Source organism: Giraffa tippelskirchi, chromosome 7 (assembly GCF_054371585.1).
Source record: "Giraffa tippelskirchi isolate mGirTip1 chromosome 7, T2T-mGirTip1v1.2.pri, whole genome shotgun sequence".
Lineage (NCBI taxonomy): Eukaryota > Metazoa > Chordata > Mammalia > Artiodactyla > Giraffidae > Giraffa > Giraffa tippelskirchi.
Window position 1 is genome coordinate 87,669,984 of NC_137281.1, and position 20,944 is coordinate 87,690,927.

Sequence of the window (20,944 nt, forward strand, 5' to 3'; positions counted from 1 at the left end):
AGTTCAGCCAGAACGGAAAAAGGCAGGCTCTGAGCACTTCAGGCTTGCTCAGATCTGCCAGGGACTAAGTCAGAGTCCCCAGCAGTAAATGTATCTTGGGATTATCCGTAAGAAACTGCTCTAGGCTCCTTGGTTTGCAGGAAATCTCAGATTTAGCCTAATACATTTATTTTTCAACTGAGGAAAACTAAAGGCCAGAGATGTCAAGTATTTGCAGAAGATCACAGAGTTAACAGAAGACAGTACTAGACTGTCTCTCTTAACCACTAGAAAGTGGTAGAAACCAAGCTACAGCTGACTGAAAGCAGACCCTGCCCCCAACTGGGCAAACCAGTGTAAGTCCAAATTCATAGGACTTAGAATCAACAAGGTTTTAGTGACATAGTGATCCAAATTATATCCCTCTCCATGACACATCATTAATCCCAAGGAATTATTTCTACAGACTCAACTCCCTTCCTATTCCTCTTTTTATTTTCTGTATTATCCAAGGCCAGACAGATCTCTCATTAACAGAAGTCATTCTTTGAACCGAATATAAGATCTCAGATATGTAACTTCTACCAGTCTCCTGACTTGGGCTAATGTCTGTGGGATTTTTATTCTTTTGGTCTGTAGAAGTTTTCTGTCTGCCTGCTTGTTGGCATTATTTCACAAGGTCTTTGTAAAAGGACTGGCCTTTACTAACTGGTAACTGAAGCCTTTGTTGAAGGAGTGTCAGCAAGTCAGAAAACCACAAGAGTATATTGATTCCTTACACTCCTCTTATTTACTCTATTTTCTCTAGATACACTCTCTCAATAACTGACCTAAGGGCTGCCCTATTTCCATGCTGTTTTAGAGAAAATAAAAACATTCAGAGAAGTGGAGACAAGAATAACTCTTGGTAATGAGGAAAGGTTCCATTTAATAGTATTTGATTCCAGTCAAAACCACAGGTTTTCTCAACCACTAATGCCATCTGGTGGTCAATAAGATACATTGCCTGCGTGCACAGTCGCGGCAGACTCTTGACCACTCCATGGACTGTGGCCCTCCAAGCTTCTCTGTCCATGGGATTTCTCAGACAAAGATACTGGAGCGGGTTGCCATTTCCTCCTCCAGGGGATCTTTCCTGATGCAGGGATTGAACCCACATTTCCTGCATTGGCAGGCGGATTCTTTACTACTGAGCCACCTGGAGATTCCCGTAAGATACATAATAAATCTTAAAATGTCCATATATTTCAGATTAGCTGTATTATCAGTACAATAAGTCATACAGGAACGTGGGGCAACATGGGGGTGAAAGAATGTATTACACTACTCTAATCCCTCAATATTTTTTGACTAAATAGCCAATTTCTAGTTTCTGGGGAAAATATTTATCAAACAAAACCATATAAAGCCAAACTTTCTTATTCCCCCCCAAATCTCCTCTTTTCCTTTTCCATCACCCTCTCACCAAAAATACCCACACCCAGTGATTCCAGTCATATAATACATGTGCAAAAGGAGCTTCGATTTGTTAAGTAAAACCAATTTTATTAATAAAGATCTTTCCACATGTCCAGAGTAAATGATTAATGAATTCCAAAGAAAAAACCTACATACAATGAAATTACAAGTATCCCAGATGACAAAAATAAATTAAGTGTGTACACCCATAATCACCGCCGCCTCCGAAAACCTGAAAGGAAGGGAAACCAAGAATGAGGCAAAGGACAGTTAGGAGAAACCGAAGAGACAGAAAAAAAAAAGACCATCTAGAGAAAAGGGCTCCTTAGGAGTGGGTCCCCTTGGCAGTACTCTGTATCCTCTCAGGATGAAAGACTAGAAGTAGGAAGGAAACTGACATTGGATAACGGTTCCTTCAAGTGATGCTTTTATATTTACGTTAGCAAGCCTGCACAGGAACCATGGGGACTTTAGAGATAGAATCCAGAAGTCTCTTCCGTGAATGATACTGATTTTCATCTTGGAAAAGAAAACAATAAAGGCCCACATCTAAAGAATTTAATGCCCAGTATGGAAGAGATACTATAAAGGTTGGTAAGAACTCGAACGGCAAATCCAGAGCTGGCATCTCAATTGATAAAGCCCACGCTGCACTTGATCACCCAAGTCTGAGCCGTTCACTAACCTTTCTTCTTCCGACCTTTCTTAGATATCTTCTTCCGCTTCTTAGAAGGATTTTGATCCTGGAGATGCACGGAGAAGGGAAGGAATGGCTGTGCGCTTTCAAGTATTAGTGTCCCTTTCCAAGTTCCTCATGGTAATAAGCCCACATATACTTAGCTGAAAGCATGAAGGTCACCTCCCACCACCGGATCAGCACCTCACCTCATCAAGATGAGGGGTTCCTCCTGTCAGAGCACTGATGTCACTGAAGTGCGTGAGGGAATGAAGCTGTGAGCTCATGACATTTGCTCGTTTTCGCCGTCCTTTCTCCCGCTTGCTGACACTTAAACGCACCATCATGCTCTCCTCATAGTTAATCCTGCAAGAGAAATGCAGACACTGTTTCCAGCATGCTCAGTCCCCTGAGGCAGAAAGCTGCAGCCAAGAACCTGGCCCACATGTTTACTCAGCCATCATGTAGACAGTTCTCAAGAAATTTCATAGCTAGTCACTATAGTATTTGGGGAGGTGATACTATATGCTCAGTATTCAATGTTCAATGAAATGCTCTTTGTGCTAAAACTTCCCTCCTCCCCAGAAATGAACTCACAGCCCAACCACAGGAATATTTAAATTATTATATAAGAAAATTCTTTGTATTCCACCTTCATAAACAGGATCCCCTATATTGACCCTCTCACTGAAATCTATCAACTGTAGAGATAGACACCTAGGCAAAGTTAACAAATCTGTGTTCAACAATTGCTTTTCTACTTTTCTTCCCTGAACTTATCTAAAAACCTGATTTTCTTGCTTTCTTCACAAAATACAGAGCAGTGATAGTGAAACAGAACTTAGTCAGTGGCAATGCATATTTTTCTCTCCATGGAGCATTTGCTCAGCTTGAACAGCTTGGGGCGGGGGGATGACATTTTTCCCCAGTCCCCATTCTGTTACTTCAAAACTCTAATCCTTAGAAATCATTAACCCAAGTTTAGTACTCATTTCCTAGATAACATGGGTTCTCTTGGAATCAGATTAACAATATTCATTCAAAACAAAAGGACAAGTCCCTACAGAATAGAAACAACTTCTAACTGCACCTGTGTTGATCCTCCTGACTCTGGCGAGTAACATGAGGATGCCGAGCATCTCGGATTTCCTCTGGAGCATCTGAGTACTGCTCCTTTAGCTCACGAATGACAGAGCTGCTCAACGCCCGTCTCTTGGCTCGTTCTAGGCGCTTCTTCTCCCGCTCAGCTTCTGTTTCATCTATGTGATTAAAAATCAGCAAGGGTTATCCCAGAACAGAGAAGAGAAATGCAATTCACACAGAGGAAGCAGCACCACAGTTCATACCATAATGCACTGGAACCAAGCGTGGTGGGACATATTTCTTAGCTGTTCCTTTTCCAGATTTCTTCCCTGAAGCCCCAGACTGGCCTTCCTCTGCTTCATCTTCCTCCTCATCCTCAGAGCTCAACTATAAGAGGAACATAATGTCCACAAACTTAGAGTTAGTCAAATAAGTGATAAGGAAATCGAAAGCTGAAGTACCTGGGAAAGTGGAAATACAAACCAGAGGGAGAAAGGGGAATCTCACATTTGACACTCAGGCACAAGCTGGGAGTCAACAGTAATAAGAGAAATCCCAGGAAGTCCAGGAACACCACAAGGCTCACCCAGGTTTAAATCCCTCAGGAAAATCAGGGTACTGTAGCCTCTTACCTTGCTCACCATATTGCTGGGATGAGGCTTAAAACGGAGTGGGTCATTCTCACCTACAATAAAAGATGCAAGAGATTTTACAAGACTTGGAACTTTTTGAATGGTCCCCAGAAAACCTTACAGTTTCCCCTACTTACTGAGGCTGCCTGTCACTGCAGTCTTGACCAGTTTGTCAATCTGATACTTCAATTTTTGGTCCAAAGGACGAAGCTTCTCCAAAACCTAAAATGTGGTTAAATACCATTACATGTCCTTCCCCTAAATAAGCACACACCAAAAGCTCCTATTTTAAGCTGCCAGATAAAGCCCCTAAAATATGCAAAAAGTAGAGCAAATGAGAACAAAAATGCTTTTTCTCCATTTGGTTTCCTCATTAAACATGAGAAGAAAAAAAAAAAGTGTTAGTTGCTCAGTCCTGTCTGACTCTTTGCGATCCCATGGACTGTAGCCCGTCAGGTTACTCTGTCCATGGAATTCTCCAGGCAAGAATACTGGAATGGGTTGCTATTCCCTTCTCCAAGTGATCTTCCCGAGCCAGGGAACAAGAGAACACCCACTTAAATGAGAGCGATCATGTCACAGTTCTGGTGTTCAGGATTTAGCAACTTAGAGCCGTAAGACGCCAAATGCTTTGTACCGTTCGAATCTCCACCAGTCTCAACACTGCAGGATGTCCCTGAAGAGAACCTCCCGAGGCTTTGTCCAGGATGAGATGGCTCAGATCCATGAGGTACATGAGCAACAGCTGATCTTTTACTTCCAAAAGGCTGAGACCCTGAGATGAATCATAAGAGACGCAAATTCAGTTTTAACCAGAGAATGAGGAGACAGAGCCTAGGGAAAACAGGATGGTTTTTTCCAAGTTCAAGTTTTTTCCAAGCAGTTCATGTAAGGTATCTAGGGTAGTCTCAAGGAAGTGGCTATACCTAAAATGGCCACAGAGAAAATTATGCTAACATGACAGAAGCAAAGCTCACAGAATTATGGAAGACAGGAAGAGCAGGAAAATCAATAAACTAGCCCCCAAAATCACTATAGCAAGGTTTCTCAAACTCAAGGGCTACTGATATTTGGGGACAGATAATTCTTTACTGTGGAGCACTGTTCCACCTACAGTGAACAGAGGAGGACTAGAGGATGTTCAACAGCAGCCTTGACCTCTACCCACTGATCCCACCCCTCAAGTTGTGACAATCAAAAATATCTCCACGGTGCCGAATTTTAAATTAATTTAACCAAAACAATCACTATGATTTTACAGTGATTGTTGAATCACTATAGTGAAAATATACCACATATAGTGAATATATGATTTTATTCCCATATGATGAAATTATACATTACAGGTAAAAACAGTGATCTATACATACTGACATGGACTTAATTCTGTGTCAACAAACTTCCTACCTAAGTAGAAAGAGTGAATAATGTGGTTCAAATTGAGGAGGGGAGAAGTATGATATACATATTTTACATGTATAGAGAAATGAAGATAATACTATTAGCAACTGCTACCCCTGGGAACTGAGATGAGGAAAAGGAAGAAATGGAGTGTACTGTAAAAGTGACTTTCCATCAAGCACATACTACTTTTACAACAAACAAAATTTTAAAATGTACCCCAGTGGCTATCTCAGAATGGTGATTACACTGATTTTTAATTTTCTTCTTTGTGATTTTATGTATCTTCTCAACTTTCTAAAAATTAAAATGTATTATAGGGACTTCCCTGGCGGTCCGGTGATTAAGACTCTGCGTTTCCACTGCAGGGGGCATAGGTTCAGTCCCTGGTCAGGGAACTAAGATTCCACATGCTGCACAGGGTAGTTCACCACCAAAGAAGTGTGTTATATTAGTGTACTATGATTTGCTAATCAGAAATTATAAGTGCATTCTTTTAAATAAAAAAGTAACTTGTGTAAGTAGACTTAAGGTATAGTTATAGGGAAAAAAAAGTCACTGTGACTGCATAAAACAAAACTGAAAAAGTCCACAGCCCTTGGAAGACCTACTTCAGACAGGTTAAATACATAATCTCTGCCTAAGATAACACAGTAATAGGAGTAGAGCTGGGATTCAAACTCAGTCTTGACTCCAACACCCAAGCCCTGGGTATCCGTAAACCAAGATGCTCGAGGTCAACATTAGCATGATACAGGAGGACAAGCAAAGCATTTAAAGACAGACAAGCTGAGCTCAACTTTTGAATTAGGCATTCAATAGTCAAATATTGGGTAAATTATGACCTTTGTCTCCTCATTATAATATGTAACATGAGACTCAAATAAGATGGGAAAGTACTTTGTAGCCTATCAGTTCAGTTCAGTCGCTCAGTCATGTCCGACTCTTTGAAACCACATGAATTGCAGCACGCCAGGCCTCCCAGTCCATCACCAGTTCCCAGAGTTTACCCAAACTCATGTCCATTGAGTTGGTGATGTCATCCAACCATCTCATCCTCTGTCATCCCCTTCTCCTCCTGCCCTTAATCTTTCCCAACATCAGGGTCTTTTCAAATGAGTCAGCCCTTCGCATCAGGTGGCCAAAGTATTGGAGTTCCAGCTTCAGCATCAGTCCTTCCAATGAATATTCAGGACTGATTTCCTTTAGGATGGACTGGTTGGATCTCCTTGCAGTCCAAGGGACTCTCAAGAGTCTTCTCCAACACCACAGTTCAAAAGCATCAATTCTTCGGCGCTCAGCTTTCTTCACCGTCCAACTCTCACATCCATACATGACTACTGGAAAAACCATAGCCTTGACTAGACAGACCTCTGGTGGCAAAGCAATGTCTCTGCTTTTTAATATGCTATCGGGTTGGTCATAACTTTCCTTCCAAGGAGTAAGCGTCTTTTAATATCATGGCTGCAATCACCATCTGCAGTGATTTTGGAGCCCAAAAAAATAAAGTCTGACACTATTTCCACTGTTTCCCCATCTATTTCCCATGAAGTGATGGGACCAGATGCCATGACCTTAGTTTTCTGAACGTTGAGCTTTAAGCCAACTTTTTCACTCTCCTCTTTCACTTTCATCAAGAGGCTTCTTAGTTCCTCTTCACTTTCTGCCATAAGGGTGGTGTCATCTGCATATCTGAGGTTATTGATATTTCTGCCGGCAATCTTGATTCCAGCTTGTGCTTCATCCAGCCCACCGTTTCTCATGATGTACTCTGCATATAAGTTAAATAAGCAGGGTGACAATATACAGCCTTGACATACTCCTTTTCCTATTTGGAACCAGTCTGTTGTTCCATGTCCAGTTCTAACTGTTGCTTCCTGACCTGCATACAGGTTTCTCAAGAGGCAGGTCAGGTGGTCTGGTATTCCCATCTCTTTCAGAATTTTCCAGTTTATTGTGATCCACAGTCAAAGGCTTTGGCATAGTCAATAAAGCAGAAATGGATGTTTTTCTGGAACTCTCTGCCTTTTCGATGATCCAGCGGATGTTGGCAATTTGATAAAACATCTAATAAAGGTCTTTGATTCTCAAAGTTAATAACTATCTGCTCAATGAATAAATATATAGTTATCTAGATACATGTGAGCAGCTCATCTTAAAAAGGCATTAAAATGCATAAAAGCATCATACCCAGAATAAAGACAGCCAAGAATGTGAGAAACAGGATCTGACACGCTTGGGCATTGTCAAGCTTACAAGTTACAAGTGTACGGGTTACAAGCGTATAAGACAAAAACAAAAACAAAACAAGAAGCAAAGATTAAAAATGAGAAGAGAACAAAAATGAATGAAGAGAAAGAAATGGCAAAAAGATACATTAAAAATTCATTTAGTTATCTTCTTAAAGCACAAGTCTGCTGTAAATCTTGTGTTTTAAAAACCATCAATGACTTTTATTCACCTACTATAAATGATTTCCATACTTCTGCTGAGCTATGGAATGTCATGCTTAAATAATATCTTAGAACAAAAGTTCAATATATAAAACAGGCAACACCCAAGTATTCCAGTTCAAGCAGGTATGAGGGATCCAGACACTTCCTTCTATACTGTCCTACACCCAATAACCCCTTGGAAACTTCAAGACCTTAATTTGAAAATCACTGTATTTAAGATACACATCATTTTCATAGTCAGGATACATCTTTAAATCAACAGTATCTTAGTATGTCACAGATTAACAAGCAGCACTTTTTCTTAGTATGTAAAATAAGCAATATGCCCCCAATTAGCAAAATTTTGGATTAAATGAATACAGTAGTAACTCTTCAGTTGGCCTACAAGGCTCTTCAGAGTGACTACTTTTCCAGTCACATTTTCTAGCCCTGCACCCAAAACACACAAAAAATGTACAAAAAAGCACATTACGTGACACACTTCCTTTCCAGAATATCATCACGTGTTAGGTCTTTGTGTTTTTGCACATGCTATTTCTTTCCATCCCTCTGACCCTTGTTTATTCCTCACAATCCTGCTACCTCCTCTAAGACGCCTAACTCCCTTTGCTCCTTGCTGATCATTTAATATCACTCCTCAGTTCTCACAGCCGTTTCACCATGACTGCTACTGTTTATACCTACTGCTTTCACCTGCCTTTTCTACTAGACTTCAGCACAGAAACTGGATCTTATTCATCTTCAAAGCTCCAGCACTGAGGACACACAACACACTCAATAAGTCTACAGTGGATAGAACTGTTGAGAATATTAAGTCAAGGGATGCTTACTCTTCAATTATGTCTTACCTTCTCTGTAGGATAAGCTTTAGCTTGAACTTTTTTGGTCAGAGTTTGCACTTGTGCCGTGACAGCCATCACCTGAAATTAATCCAAATAAAACCCCTGATCAGAATACAATCAAGTCATCTCTGTAAGCTGTGAAGGACAAAACCTAAACGAGCCACCTAAAAAATACTGATATCTGAGACACTGCCTAAAGTACACAATCATCTTCTTTTCAGTTCTGGGAAAGTACAGGAGAGGCTGTTTCTGATACTTCTTCAAAAAGCAGAAAAAATTTTCAACCTCTTCTTCAAGTTAAAGAGATCGACCACCAAACTAGGGGTAGGGTATGGGAACTGGGACAGTGGTCATGAGGGCACTGCAGCTTTGTACAGTTGAACTTGCAATGTGAGATCTATTAGTATATAACCATATATCAGCTGGGAACGCAAAGGGCAAATCACACCACCTTTCTCATCACTGGTTTCCTTATCTACAGGAATAAAGGAAATTGATTCAGATGCTTTTTTTTCTGCAGTTTCCTATATTCCTTTGGATGCAGAAGTCAACTACTCTGAAATGTTGCCTGAAAAGGTTTTCATTAGATCATCTTGCTCTTAAGGTATCTGGTCATTCAAATGCATACTCAGTCGCTATGTCCTATCCAATTATTTGCGACCCCATGGACTGTAGCCTAACAGGATCCTCTGTTCATGGCATTTCCCAGACAAGAATACAGGAGTGGGTTGCCATTTCCTTCTCCAGGGGCTCTTCCTTACCCAGGGATCCAACCTGCGTCTCCTGCATTGGCAGGCGGGTTCTTTACCGCTGAGCCACCAGAGAAACCACATGCCCCCAAATCACCAAAGTTTAGAGGTGAGACAAACAACGTCAAAGCAGATTTACAACTAATCTATTCCAAAAGGGGTGGCATTACTCACCTGCTCCTGGAGGTTTTTCAAAAGTGCCACAGCTTCTGGCAGGTCTGACTCCAACACTTCCTATGGAAGGGAGAGTAAAGAAAAGTCATTTCTTTCCTCAGGATCATAAGACGGAAGGTGTGGGGTGGAAAAGTCCCCTCTCTCCTTCGAACAGCCCAGAATTCCTGCCTTCCCACTCCGATGCCCATGGAGCCTCGCCTCACGGCCGGCCAGCCTCTCACGTTACTGGAAAGGAACTTTAACTCCAGTCCTGTCTCCTTACTACTGTTGTGGCTGGGAGGACGCCTCGGTAGAGCTATTTTTATTACCACCATTCCCTCGTGCCAATAATTTGCCTCCAGGCACCGAAGAGAAATGAAATGTCCACAATATCAAGCCAAGAAAACAAACACACGAAACTCACCCGAGCCGCCATCTTCACAAAGCCTGCCCCTTCCGGAACTGTACTTCCTGAGAGCGGACGTTGTCAGGATAGACTTGAGAGATCACTGCCGCTTGCAATCCTAAACCAATAGGAAGAGGGGCTCTCTCATTTCCGCTCCGAACAGGATGTACGGGAGGAGGGGCCGGATCCAGCCAATGGAATAGGAGAGCCGGCTTAACTCGTCAGATTTAGGAGGAACTTTAACAATATAAATATGCTCTTGGAAAGAGCCATATGATTAGTGGATTGAGTAGAATGGGTGGAGTTAAGCCAGTAAAAACTCGACAAATGATTGATTGACACTTTTAGAGGTCCAATGGGAAAAAGGAGTTAACTGAGCGAACTGAGAGCGTATTGGCTCTTGGATGCCGCAGTACCCGAGTCGCTTTCAAGACGCTTCCTTTGCGTTGCCGGAGCCTGCCGCTAGGTGACGGGCCTCAGCTTATCTTTGAGAAGGTGGCCACGTTATGGAGTCGCCATTCCAGGCTGGTATTCCAACGCAGGCCGCGCTACATTCTTCATAGATCCCCAAGGCGTTTGTGTGATCTTGGAGAAGTCATTGGCTCTCTGAGCTCTTTCCACCTATAAATAAGAGAGTTGAGCCAGAGAAGCCCAGAGCCAGAATTTAGGCACAGAAGATAAGCACATTCACCGGCATGGTGACCACCTGGGGGCAACGCTTAAAGACCCCCTCAGCTGCCGATTTCTACCAGTTAGGGGACGTGAAGGGGAGGACGTTTGACAGATGAAACCGGTTCAGATTTACATGACTTGCTTCTGGTCACACAGATTAAAATACAGCTTGTGCATACGTAGTATTTCATTATGCGCTGCCTCATCTTTTCTTCAGTTCAGTTCAGTCGCTCAGTCGTGTCCGACTCTTTGTGACCCCATGGACTGCAGCACGCCAGGCCTCCCTGTCCATCACCAACTCCCGGAGTTTACCCAAACTCATGTCCATTGAGTCGGTGATGCCATCCAATCATCTCATCCTCTGTCGTCCCCTTCTCCCGCCTTCAATCTTTCCCAGCATCAGGGTCTTTTCAAATGAGTCAGCCCTTCGCATCAAGTGGCTAAAGTATTGGAGTTCCAGCTTCAGCATCAGTCCTTCCAATGAATATTCAGGACTGATTTCCTTTAGGATGGACTGGTTGGATCTCCTTGCAGTCCAAGGGACTCTCAAGAGTCGTCTCCAACACCACAGTTCAAAAGCATCAATTCTTTGGGGCTCAGTCTTCTTTATGGTCCAACTCTCACATCCATGCATGACTACTGGAAAAACCATAGCTTTGACTAGACAGATCTTTGTTGACAAAGTAATGTCTCTGTTTTTTAATAAGCTGTCTAGGTTGGTCATGGCTTTTCTTTCAAGGAGCAAGCCTCTTTTAATTTCAAGGCTGCAATCACCATCTGCAGTGATTTTGGAGCCCCCCAAAATAAAGTCTGTCACTGTTTCCCCATCTACTTGCCATGAAGTGATGGGACCAGATGCCATGATCTTAGTTTTCTGAATGTTGAGCTTTAAGCCAACTTTTTCATCTTTTCTTAATACTTTCAAATATGTCAGCTCACTCCTGCTTTGTGCAGTCTGGTAAAGTCTTGGACTGCAAGGAGATCCAACCAGTCCATCATAAAGGAGACCAGTCCTGGGTGTTCATTGGAAGGACTGATGATGAAGCTGAAACTCCAGTACTTTGGCCACCTGATGCGAAGAGCTGACTCATTTGAAAAGACCCTGATGCTGAGAAAGATTGAGGGTAGGAGGAGAAGGGGACGACAGAGGAGATGATTGGATGCCATCATCGACTCAATGGACATGGGTTTGGGTGGACTCCGGGAGTTGGTGATGGACAGGGAGGCCTAGTGTGCTGCAGTTCATGGGGTCGCAAAGAGTCGGACACAACTGAGTGACTGAACTGAACTGAAAGTCAGCTGTTTGGGTATTAACTGTTCTGTCCTCTGCCTTGGACTTCCTGGGTGGCACAGTGGTAAAGAATCGACTGGTCAATGCAAGACACTCAGGTTCCATTCCTGGGTCAGAAAGATTCCCTGGAGATGGAAGTGGAAATGGCAACCCACCTCAGTATTCTTGCCTGGAAAATTCCACGGACAGAGGAGCCTGGAAGGCTGCAGTCCATGGGGTCTCAAAGTGTCAAACACGACTGAGCAAATATGCGCATCATCTGCCTTGGGAAGTAAGCACTATAAGAGGAAATAATGGTCTTGAATTTTACCCACAACTGTCAAGTTGATCTAGGACTAGAAATTAGATTTCCTGACTTGGAGCAGTCTTCTGAAAGTAAACAATGAATAACTCCCATATCTCGGCAACTAGGGTGGGAAAATTCTGGTTTCTAAATCTTTTGCTGGACTCCTGAAGAAGGCAGGAGTTAAGTATCCAGTCCCCTTGCCTCTACATCTAACATGTATTTGCTGTTTCAGGCCCAGTGGAAGCTCAGGTGCTTAATAGCCTACTCAATTGAACTCTTTTCATCTATAAATAAGAGAGTTGTTGTTCAGTCGCTCAGTTGTGTCCAACTCTTTGCAACCACATGGACTGCAGCAAGCCTGGTTTCCCTGTCCTTAACCATCTCCTGGAGTTTGCCCTAATTCGTGTCCATTGAGTCGGTGATGCCATCCAACCATCTCATCCTGTGTCATCCCCTTCTCCTGCCTTCAGTGTTTCCCAGCATCAAGGTGTTTTCCAACGAGTTGGCTCTTCACATCAGATGGCCAAAGTATTGGAGTTTCAGCTTCAGCATCAGTCCTTCCAATGAATATTCAGGACTGATCTCCTTTAGGATGGACTGGTTGGATTTCCTTGCAGTCCAAAAGACTCTCAAGAGTCTTCTCCAACACCACAGCTCAAAAGTATCAATTCTTCAGCACTTAGTCTTCTTTATGGTCCAACTCTCTCATCCGTGCATGACTACTGGAAAAACCATAGCTTTGACTATATGGACACTTGTCAAGAAAGTAATGTCTTTGCTTTTTAATATGCTGTCTAGGTTTAACATAGCTTTTCTTCCAAGGAGCAAGTGTCTTTTAATTTCATGGCTGCAGTCACCATCTGCAGTGATTTTGGAGGCCAGGAAAATAAAGTCTGTCACTGTTTCCCATTGCTTCCCCATCGATTTGCTGTGAAGTGATGGGACTGGATGACATGATCTTCATTTTTTGAATGTTGAGTTTCAAGCCAGCTTTTTCACTCTCCTTTTTTTGAAAAAAAAAATTGAATTGTGGTGACATTTATTCTGATAACAGAACAGGTCTTCACTCACCTGACCCTGAGCTAGACCCTGAGTAGGATGAAGCCCTGGTCTGGGTGGTGTGGAGCAGGAGCCCCACCCACCTGCAAATTCACTCTCCTCTTTCACCTTCATCAAGAGGCTCTTTAGTTCCTCCTACTCAATTAACCAATAGTTTTTATACCATTTATCAGGATTTGTATTATGAAAATTTTTCCATTTCAACATGAATTTGTGAACTATTCAGATCCTCAGCCCATTTTTTAATCAGGTAATTTTTTGTTATTAAGTTGTATGATTTCTTTAAATATTTTGGGTAAACCCTTTATCAGATATATGATTAGCAAATACTTTCTCCCATTCTATACACTGCCTTTTCATTTTGTTGATGGCTTCCTTTGCTGTCCAGAGCTTTTTGGCTTGTAATCCCACTTGTTTATTTTTGTTTTGTTGCCTTTGTTTTTTGCTGTCAGATTCAAAAATTTCCTTGTCAAGACTGCTGTTAAGGAGCTTACTGCCTATGTTTTCTTCTAAAATTTTTAAGGTTTCAGGTCTTCCCTTCAAGTCTTTAATCCATTTTGAGCTATTTTGTGTATAGTATAAGATAAGAGTCTAGTTTCATTCTTTTGGGTGTAGCTGTTTTGTTTTGGTAACACCATTTATTGAAGAGATTGTCTTTTCCCTATTGTAGTAAATTAATTGACCAAACAAGTGTGGTTTTATTTCTAGCCTTTCTATTCTGTCCCATTGATCTATGTGTTTGTTTTTGTGCCATTATGATATTGTTTGGACTACTATAGTTTTGTAACATAGTTTGAAATCACGGACAAAAATAACATTTAACCAATTATCTGGGCACTTCATGACTCAATCAGTAATTATACATGAAAATACGCAGACTAGTTGATTCAAAAATCTATTTCTTTGAACTTGTTCTGAGAAAATCTTTCAAAAAGAAAAAGAAACCATATGTGTATATGTTTACAGAGACATTATAAGTTCAAAAAACTGCAAAGGATTAGAGAGTGAATGTCAATGGAAGTGGGTTTCTTTTTGAGGTGATGAAAATGTTCTAAAGTTAGGTAGTGATCATGGTTACCAAACTATGAATATACTAAAACAACTGAATTGTACACTGTAAAAAGGTGAATTTTATGATATATGAGTTATGTCTCAATAAAGATGTTATAATACTATAGGCAATCTAAATATCAAATAAATAAAATTTCTTATATTATCTCTGTAGTCCACCAGGTTCCTCTTTCCATGGAATTCTCCAGGCAAGAATACTGGAGTGGGTTGACATTTCCTTCTCCAGAGGATTTTCTCAACCAACTCAGGGATCAAACCCTTGACTCCTACATTGGCAGGCAAATTCTTTACCATCTGAGCCACTAGGGGAGTTTATATTATCTCAGAAATAGCAAATAGCTCCATTTGTTGAGTGCTTATCCTTCCCTGGTGGCCCAGACCGTAAAGAATTTGCCTGCAATGCAGAAGTTTGATCCCTGGGTTGGGAACATCCTCTGGAGAAGGAAATGGCAACCCATTCCAATATTCTTGCCTGGTGAATTTTGTGAACAGAGGAGCCTGGCAGGCTACAGTCCATGGGGTCGCAAAGAGTCGGACACGACTGAGTGACTAAATTTCACTTTCAGTTTTCATTGAGTGCTTACTCTATGCAAGGCATTATTCTGAACACTTTACACATACTAATTCAATGGTTTTTCAAAATGTGGTCCTTGATCTAGTAGCACCTGGAATACAAATTCAGGCCCCCTCACCCTGTCCTACTGAATCAGATCTCTGAGGCCAATGCCTAAGACACTATTTTAATAAGCCTTCTTATTAAAGAAGTATGATTCTACAACATGGTCAAGATTGAGTGTCTCTGTTTTAACTTATTGTTTAATACTCATATAGTAAACCCATAAGGTGGGCAATATTATTATCTCCATTTGATAGATAGTAGTGGAATGTCTGCAGTCATAAAAATTAGAAAATCCAAGATTGCAGAAATATGGAATTTTGATGGCTAGAGCATGATTATGTACATACTGTATGTACACATAGCAGCTCTATATGCTATATATGTATTTCTGTATGTATATATAAAATAGAAACACAAGCACGCCTTGGAAAGAAGTTGAGAATTGCAAATAGTTAATGTGATCGGGTAGGAGATCTTGTGTGTCATTTCTGTACTTGCATAGTTTCAACAAAGTTTTGTTTGTGTTTCAGGAACAGCCCTACTGAATTGAAAAGTACTTTCATAGAAGAACCACTGAGACTACTATATACAAAATAGATAACAACGACCTACTGTAAAGCACAAGGAACTATACTCAATATTTTTTGTTAATCTATACAAATATAGATTATGTATATGTGTATATGTATTAGTGAATCACTGTGATATACACCTGAAACTAATATGACATTGTAAATCAATTATACTTCAATTAAAAATGCAAATTAGAAAGAACCATCAGAGGATCTCATACATTCCATTAACATTTTTGTTAGTTATATATATTGTAGTATTGCTGAATCTTTAATCAGAACTATTCAGGCCTTTAAAAACTTGAATTTCCATATTTGAAAATGGAAAAAATATCAATATGCTACTCAGTTTTGAGAATCCACTGAAACAATGTATGTATAAGTAGATTATAGTTTATTGTGGGCTTCACAAATGAATGAAGTTTTTAAATGATTCTTGGATGTATTGTTGGTGATTTCTCTATAAATAGTGGAATAGTTTTTGTTTGTTTTTTTTTTTAAAGAAGAGCCACTGAGCAGTTCCTCTGTCCATGGGATTTTTCAGGCAAGAATACTGGAGTGGGTTGCTATTTCTTCCTCCAGGGAATCTTTCTGACCCAGGAATGGAACTGGTGTCTCCTGCATTGGCAGGTGGATTCTTTACCACTGAGCTACCTGGAAAGCCCTTAGCTACACTCAGTACGTTTCAATTCCTCTCAGGCTATTGGACAAGCTGGTCACTCTGCCCAGATCACCCTTTTCTTGACCTACTCCAGCTCATCCTTCAAGTCTGACCTTAAAAGTCATTTCCTCCATTGAACCTTTCTGACCTCCAGTCTAGATTAGGTGACCTTGCTCTGTGCTCAAGGATTTCTTCCATCATAGTGCCTGCTACTTCCTCTATTATAATACCTGACACACTATTCTGTCACTGCCTGTTTGCCCCGCCATAGTAATCTGTGAGCTCCTGAAGTCAGGACTGGGCCTGCCACAAAGTTGGGGCTTAATCAATATTAGTGGGAATGAATGTTCATTCCTGGACTGTGGTGAGGCGTGCACCCATTAACATTATCATTCTCATTAACATTAGTTGAACAATCAAACTGGAAGGAGCTGGGATCTGGAATTATTAGACAGGGTGCACTGAGATGGGGCAGATTCTGGGGGACATTGTCATTGCAGATGCTGGAAGGAAGTCCAGACCAGGCTGGCAGCAGATAAAAGGAATCAGTCTATTAAAGCAGTCAGAATCAGGAAGATATTCTTAGAAAAGGGCACTGGAACAAGTTTGGAAATCCAAGCAGGCAAGTGGAAGTAATCAGTTCAGTTCAGTTCAGTTCAGTCACTCAGTCGTGTCCGACTCTTTGCGACCCCATGAATTGTAGCACACCAGGCCTCCCTGTCCATCGCCAACTCCTGGAGTTTACCCAAACTCATGTCCATCAAGTCGGTGATGCCATCCAGCCATCTCATCTTCTGTCATCCCCTTCTCCTCCTGCCCCCAATCCTTCCCAGCATCAAGGTCTTTTCCAATGAGTCAACTCTTTGCATGAGGTGGCCAAAGTATTGGAGTTTCAGCTTCAACATCAGTCCTTCCAATGGACACCCAGGACTGATCTCCTTTAGGATGGACTGGTTGGATCTCCTTGCAGTCCAAAGGACTCTCAAGAGTCTTCTTAGATACCACTTACTGAGAAGTCACTGTTTGTTGGACACTGTGCCTATAACTCCATTTCTCCCCCTTCTTTATTAAGGAATATTTGACAAATAAAAATTGTATATATTTTTACAAAATGATATTTTGATATATGTATATATCAATGTATGTATACACAATCAAGTTAACAATCTAATTAATGTATCTATCACCTTACATAGTTACCCTTCCTTTTTTTTTTGTTAGAACAATAAAGATCTACTCTCATAGCAAATTTCAAGTACACAAAACAGTACTTTTTTTTTTTCAAATGTTTATTTATTTGGTTGCCCCCAGGATCTTAGCTGAGGCACTCAGGATCTTCGTTATAGCATGCAAGCTCTTTAGTTGCAGTATGTGGGATCTAACTCCCTGACTGGAGATGGAACCTGGGCTCCTGCATTGGAGTTTTGCTTTCTGCATTGGAGCTCGGAGTCTTAACCACTGGACCACCAAGGAAGTCCCACAAAACAGTACTTTTAACTACAGTCACCATGCTGTACATTAGTAAGATGGCCAGAACTTACATCCTTCATATCTGAAACTTTGTACCCTTTGATCAACATTTCCCCTCCCTTCCCAACCACTGAGAACCACTGTTCTATTCTTTGAGTCTAAGAGTTCATCTTTTTCAGATTCCATATATAAGTGAAATCAGGCAGTATTTATCTTTCCGTATCTGGTTTATTTCACTTAGCATAACACCTATCAGTCACAAATGATAAGATTTCTTTCTTTTAGAGCTGGACAATATCCTTCATCCTTTCGTCTAAAGTGGATACTTCGGTTGTTTCCATGTCTTGACTAGTGTGCAGAATGCTACAGTGAATATGCAGGTATCTCTTCAAGACAGTGATTTCATGTCCTTCGGCTATATATACAGAAAAGGAGTTGCTGGATAATATGGTATTTCTGTTTTTAATTTTTTGAGGAACCTCCATATTGTTTTTCATAATAGTTATACCGATTTTTTTTATAACTTCATATACATAATCCTTAAACCAAGTATATGGGGTAGGTATTACCATCCACATTTTACAGTTAAGACTGAGAGTTAGTGCTGGAATTCAATAATAGTTCTTCCTCAACCTGTGCTCTATTCTCTACATTAGTGCTTCCCCAACTTTAGTGTACATTAAACGACCTGGGAGGTCTTGTAAAACTGCAGATTCTGTTAAAATGCAGAAAGGTAACTCAGGCCTGGGTTGGGGCCTGAGATTCTGTAGTCCTAACAAACTCCCACTGATGAAGATATATCAGTCCATTGGATCATACTTTGAGTCATAAGACTCTGCACGGTACTTCACTTTTTTCCAAGAGGGGTTAAGTAACACCTAGGTCACACAGCTAGCCCATAAGCCAGGGTTTTTGACCATAGGCCTCTCTGGTCAAAACCGATGCTCAGGGCTTCCCTGGTGGCTCAGTGGAAAGAATCCGCCTGCCAGAGCTGGATCCCTGGGTCAGGAGGACCCCCTGGAGAAAGAAACGGCAACCCACTCCAGTATTCTTGCTTGGGAAATCCCATGGACAAAGGAGGCTGGCAGGCTAACGTCCATGGGGTTGCAAAGAGTCGAATATGACTTAGCGACTAAACAGTAACGACAACATATTCCCACTTGATGAGGATGTATCAGTCCATAGATCATACTTTGAGTCATAAGACTCTGCACAATACTTCATTTTTTTTTTCTCAAAGGGGTTAAATAACTCACCTAGGTCACACAGCTAGTCCATAAGCTAGGGTTATTGACCACAGGCCTATTTGATGTCAAAACCTATGCTCTTAGTGATTAAGATACATTGGTGAGTATGTGTGTGCTCAGTCATGCCTGACTTTTTGAGACCCCATGGACTGCAGCCTGCCAGGCTCCTCTGTCCGTGGGATTTTCCAGGCAAAAATGGAGCGGGTTGCCATTTCATTCTCCAGGGCATCTTCCTGACCTAAGGATGGAACCCAAGTCTCTTCCATCTCCTCCACCGGCAGGCAGATTCTTTACCACTAGCGCCACCTGGGAAGCCCTTTAAGACATGCTATTTCCCTCTATCTGCAGGAAACAGGACCCCCAGCTTTGAGTCTGGGACTTAAGGGGGAAAATCTAATCCCTGAGAAGTAGACAAGCACCAGAGAAACTAACAGGGTTACCAAGACAGGGCCTTTGCCAGACGGAACAAAACCAGGGCTCAGTTACCAGTCTGGGGCACAGGGTGGGGCCCAAGTCTCAGGAACAAGATAGAAGCTGAGTTCCCAGAACTACAGAGCAGTGGGAAGGATGACTTGATAGTGACACTCCAAACGTGGGCAATAGCTTGTTCTACCCCTCCTGCCTGGAGCCTGAAATGGAGCCAGAGCCTGGAGCAGGACAGATCCTGCCTATGTGACAAGGTCACACAGGAGAAAAAGATCACAGGGGTGGGAGCCACATCACCTTCACACTCTCCTCCCTGGGATCCTCAGCACGGCCTAGAGAGGCTAGGCCTCCCTAGGGCTCACCAGCATCCTTTGGAACCACTGACCCTATCCCCTGCATGTTCTCTTTCCACCTTCTCTTCTCTTGATTTCAAGCCTTCTTCCCACTTCGATCCTCTACATGCAAACTCCCTGTTTAAATGACAGGACGTTTCAATATTTCAGATCCTTATCCTATGGACCTTGTTCTGTCAGGATTCATAAAAGTTACCTTAGAATTTTCTTTTTCCATCACCTTAAATTTTGCCTTGTTCCCTTTGAATGGCCAGGGTATAGGTGTCTGGGAAGGGGCAGAAGCCAGGGATGCTTAGTATTGGCTCAGTCTGGGGTGTTTGATGGGGAATAGGGGGCCCGCAGGAGTAGCACAGAGCAGGGAGAGAATAGCTGCAGAGTATTTCGGATGCCTCCGGGCTTATATTTTCAGAGCAGGAATCCAGCCATCCATGCCACACCAGCTGTCGGATCAAGGACTGCATCAGAGTCATCAACTATATTAGGATCTTAGTCAGAACTTTTGATTGGCTTCTGGCTAGAGGTCATTTCAGAACTTCCACAACAAAGGGCAGGTACAAGTGTGACCTAAAGGAGAGGTTACAGATCCCCCAAACAGAAAAACAACCAGATAAATTTCTGAGCATGAAAAATGTGACAATTCAGAATTGGCTTTGCAAAATAAATGATCAGACATCATTATATCATTGCTACAGTTGTAGGGGGAGGAAATCTCTTTTTTACAGCAGAGACAGATATAGCCTCTGCTGTATTAGGAAATTTCTCATGACCCCAAAGTCCACCTGTACTCCTGCACTTCTGCCCCCAGGTGGAGTCCCTCTGTACAGTGACCCCTCTTCCAAGAGGAGGATATCCAGGGGCAAGGATGAGCTGAGGCAGAAAGGGGATGCTTGTTGGCATCTGTTACACATCCTCCTGAGCCTCTTGGATTCATTTTTCAATTCATTTTGGTTCTGAGAGTTTATTACTGTTTAGCCTCTAGAGACTCTGGTACTCATTCAAAATGCAAGTTACTTGAGGAGGGACCCCTGGAATCATCCATGACCTAAGGAATCTCCAAAACTACAAACATTTCATTTTTTTAAATCCCAGTAAAAGAAAAATCCCCAAATGTGTGTTTTACACATATACATAAAAGTGTATCTGGATGGATATACTCCAACTATTAACCATGGTTGCCTTGCAGAATGGGACTGTGAATAGTGGGAGAAGCTTTACCTTGCTTGCCTGGTAGAAGATTTATTATTTGTATTTTTGAAGTATTAATAACAAGCATACTTTTATAATATGGGAGGAGGGAAAAAACAGGAAGGGAGGGAGGAAGAAATGAGAATGATTTGAGAGATAGAAGAAAAGTAGAAAGACCAAAAAAAGAGGGAAGGAAA

General features: G+C 41.7%; 1 protein-coding gene and 1 long non-coding RNA gene across 2 annotated transcripts; one reads left to right on the plus strand and one right to left on the minus strand.

Moving 5' to 3' along the window:
• Positions 1-1,503: 1,503 nt before the first annotated feature.
• Positions 1,504-9,887, minus strand: NGDN (neuroguidin). The gene is made up of 11 exons (XM_081506497.1): positions 9,854-9,887; positions 9,451-9,510; positions 8,534-8,605; positions 4,466-4,603; positions 3,966-4,050; positions 3,829-3,881; positions 3,460-3,583; positions 3,204-3,372; positions 2,323-2,479; positions 2,123-2,180; positions 1,504-1,669 (listed from the first exon to the last, which is right to left on the minus strand). Exons 1-11 carry the CDS (start codon positions 9,863-9,865, stop codon positions 1,650-1,652), a joined length of 948 nt encoding a protein of 315 aa, XP_081362623.1. The 5' UTR covers positions 9,866-9,887; the 3' UTR covers positions 1,504-1,649.
• A 389-nt stretch (positions 9,888-10,276) lies between these two features.
• LOC145512570 (uncharacterized) lies at positions 10,277-15,884 on the plus strand. The gene is made up of 3 exons (XR_014058617.1): positions 10,277-10,733; positions 11,766-13,393; positions 15,364-15,884. It is a non-coding gene; the product is annotated as an uncharacterized LOC145512570 (long non-coding RNA).
• Positions 15,885-20,944: the final 5,060 nt, after the last annotated feature.

What these genes read in the sequence shown, in the direction of transcription:
- NGDN (XM_081506497.1), bottom strand. An exon ending in TGCAGTGACAGGCAGCCTCA is followed by an intron (nt 3,882 to 3,965) that starts GTAAGTAGGGGA and finishes CTTTTATTGTAG; the next exon opens with GTGAGAATGACCCACTCCGT. An exon ending in AGTCAGGAGGATCAACACAG is followed by an intron (nt 2,480 to 3,203) that starts GTGCAGTTAGAA and finishes TTTCTCTTGCAG; the next exon opens with GATTAACTATGAGGAGAGCA.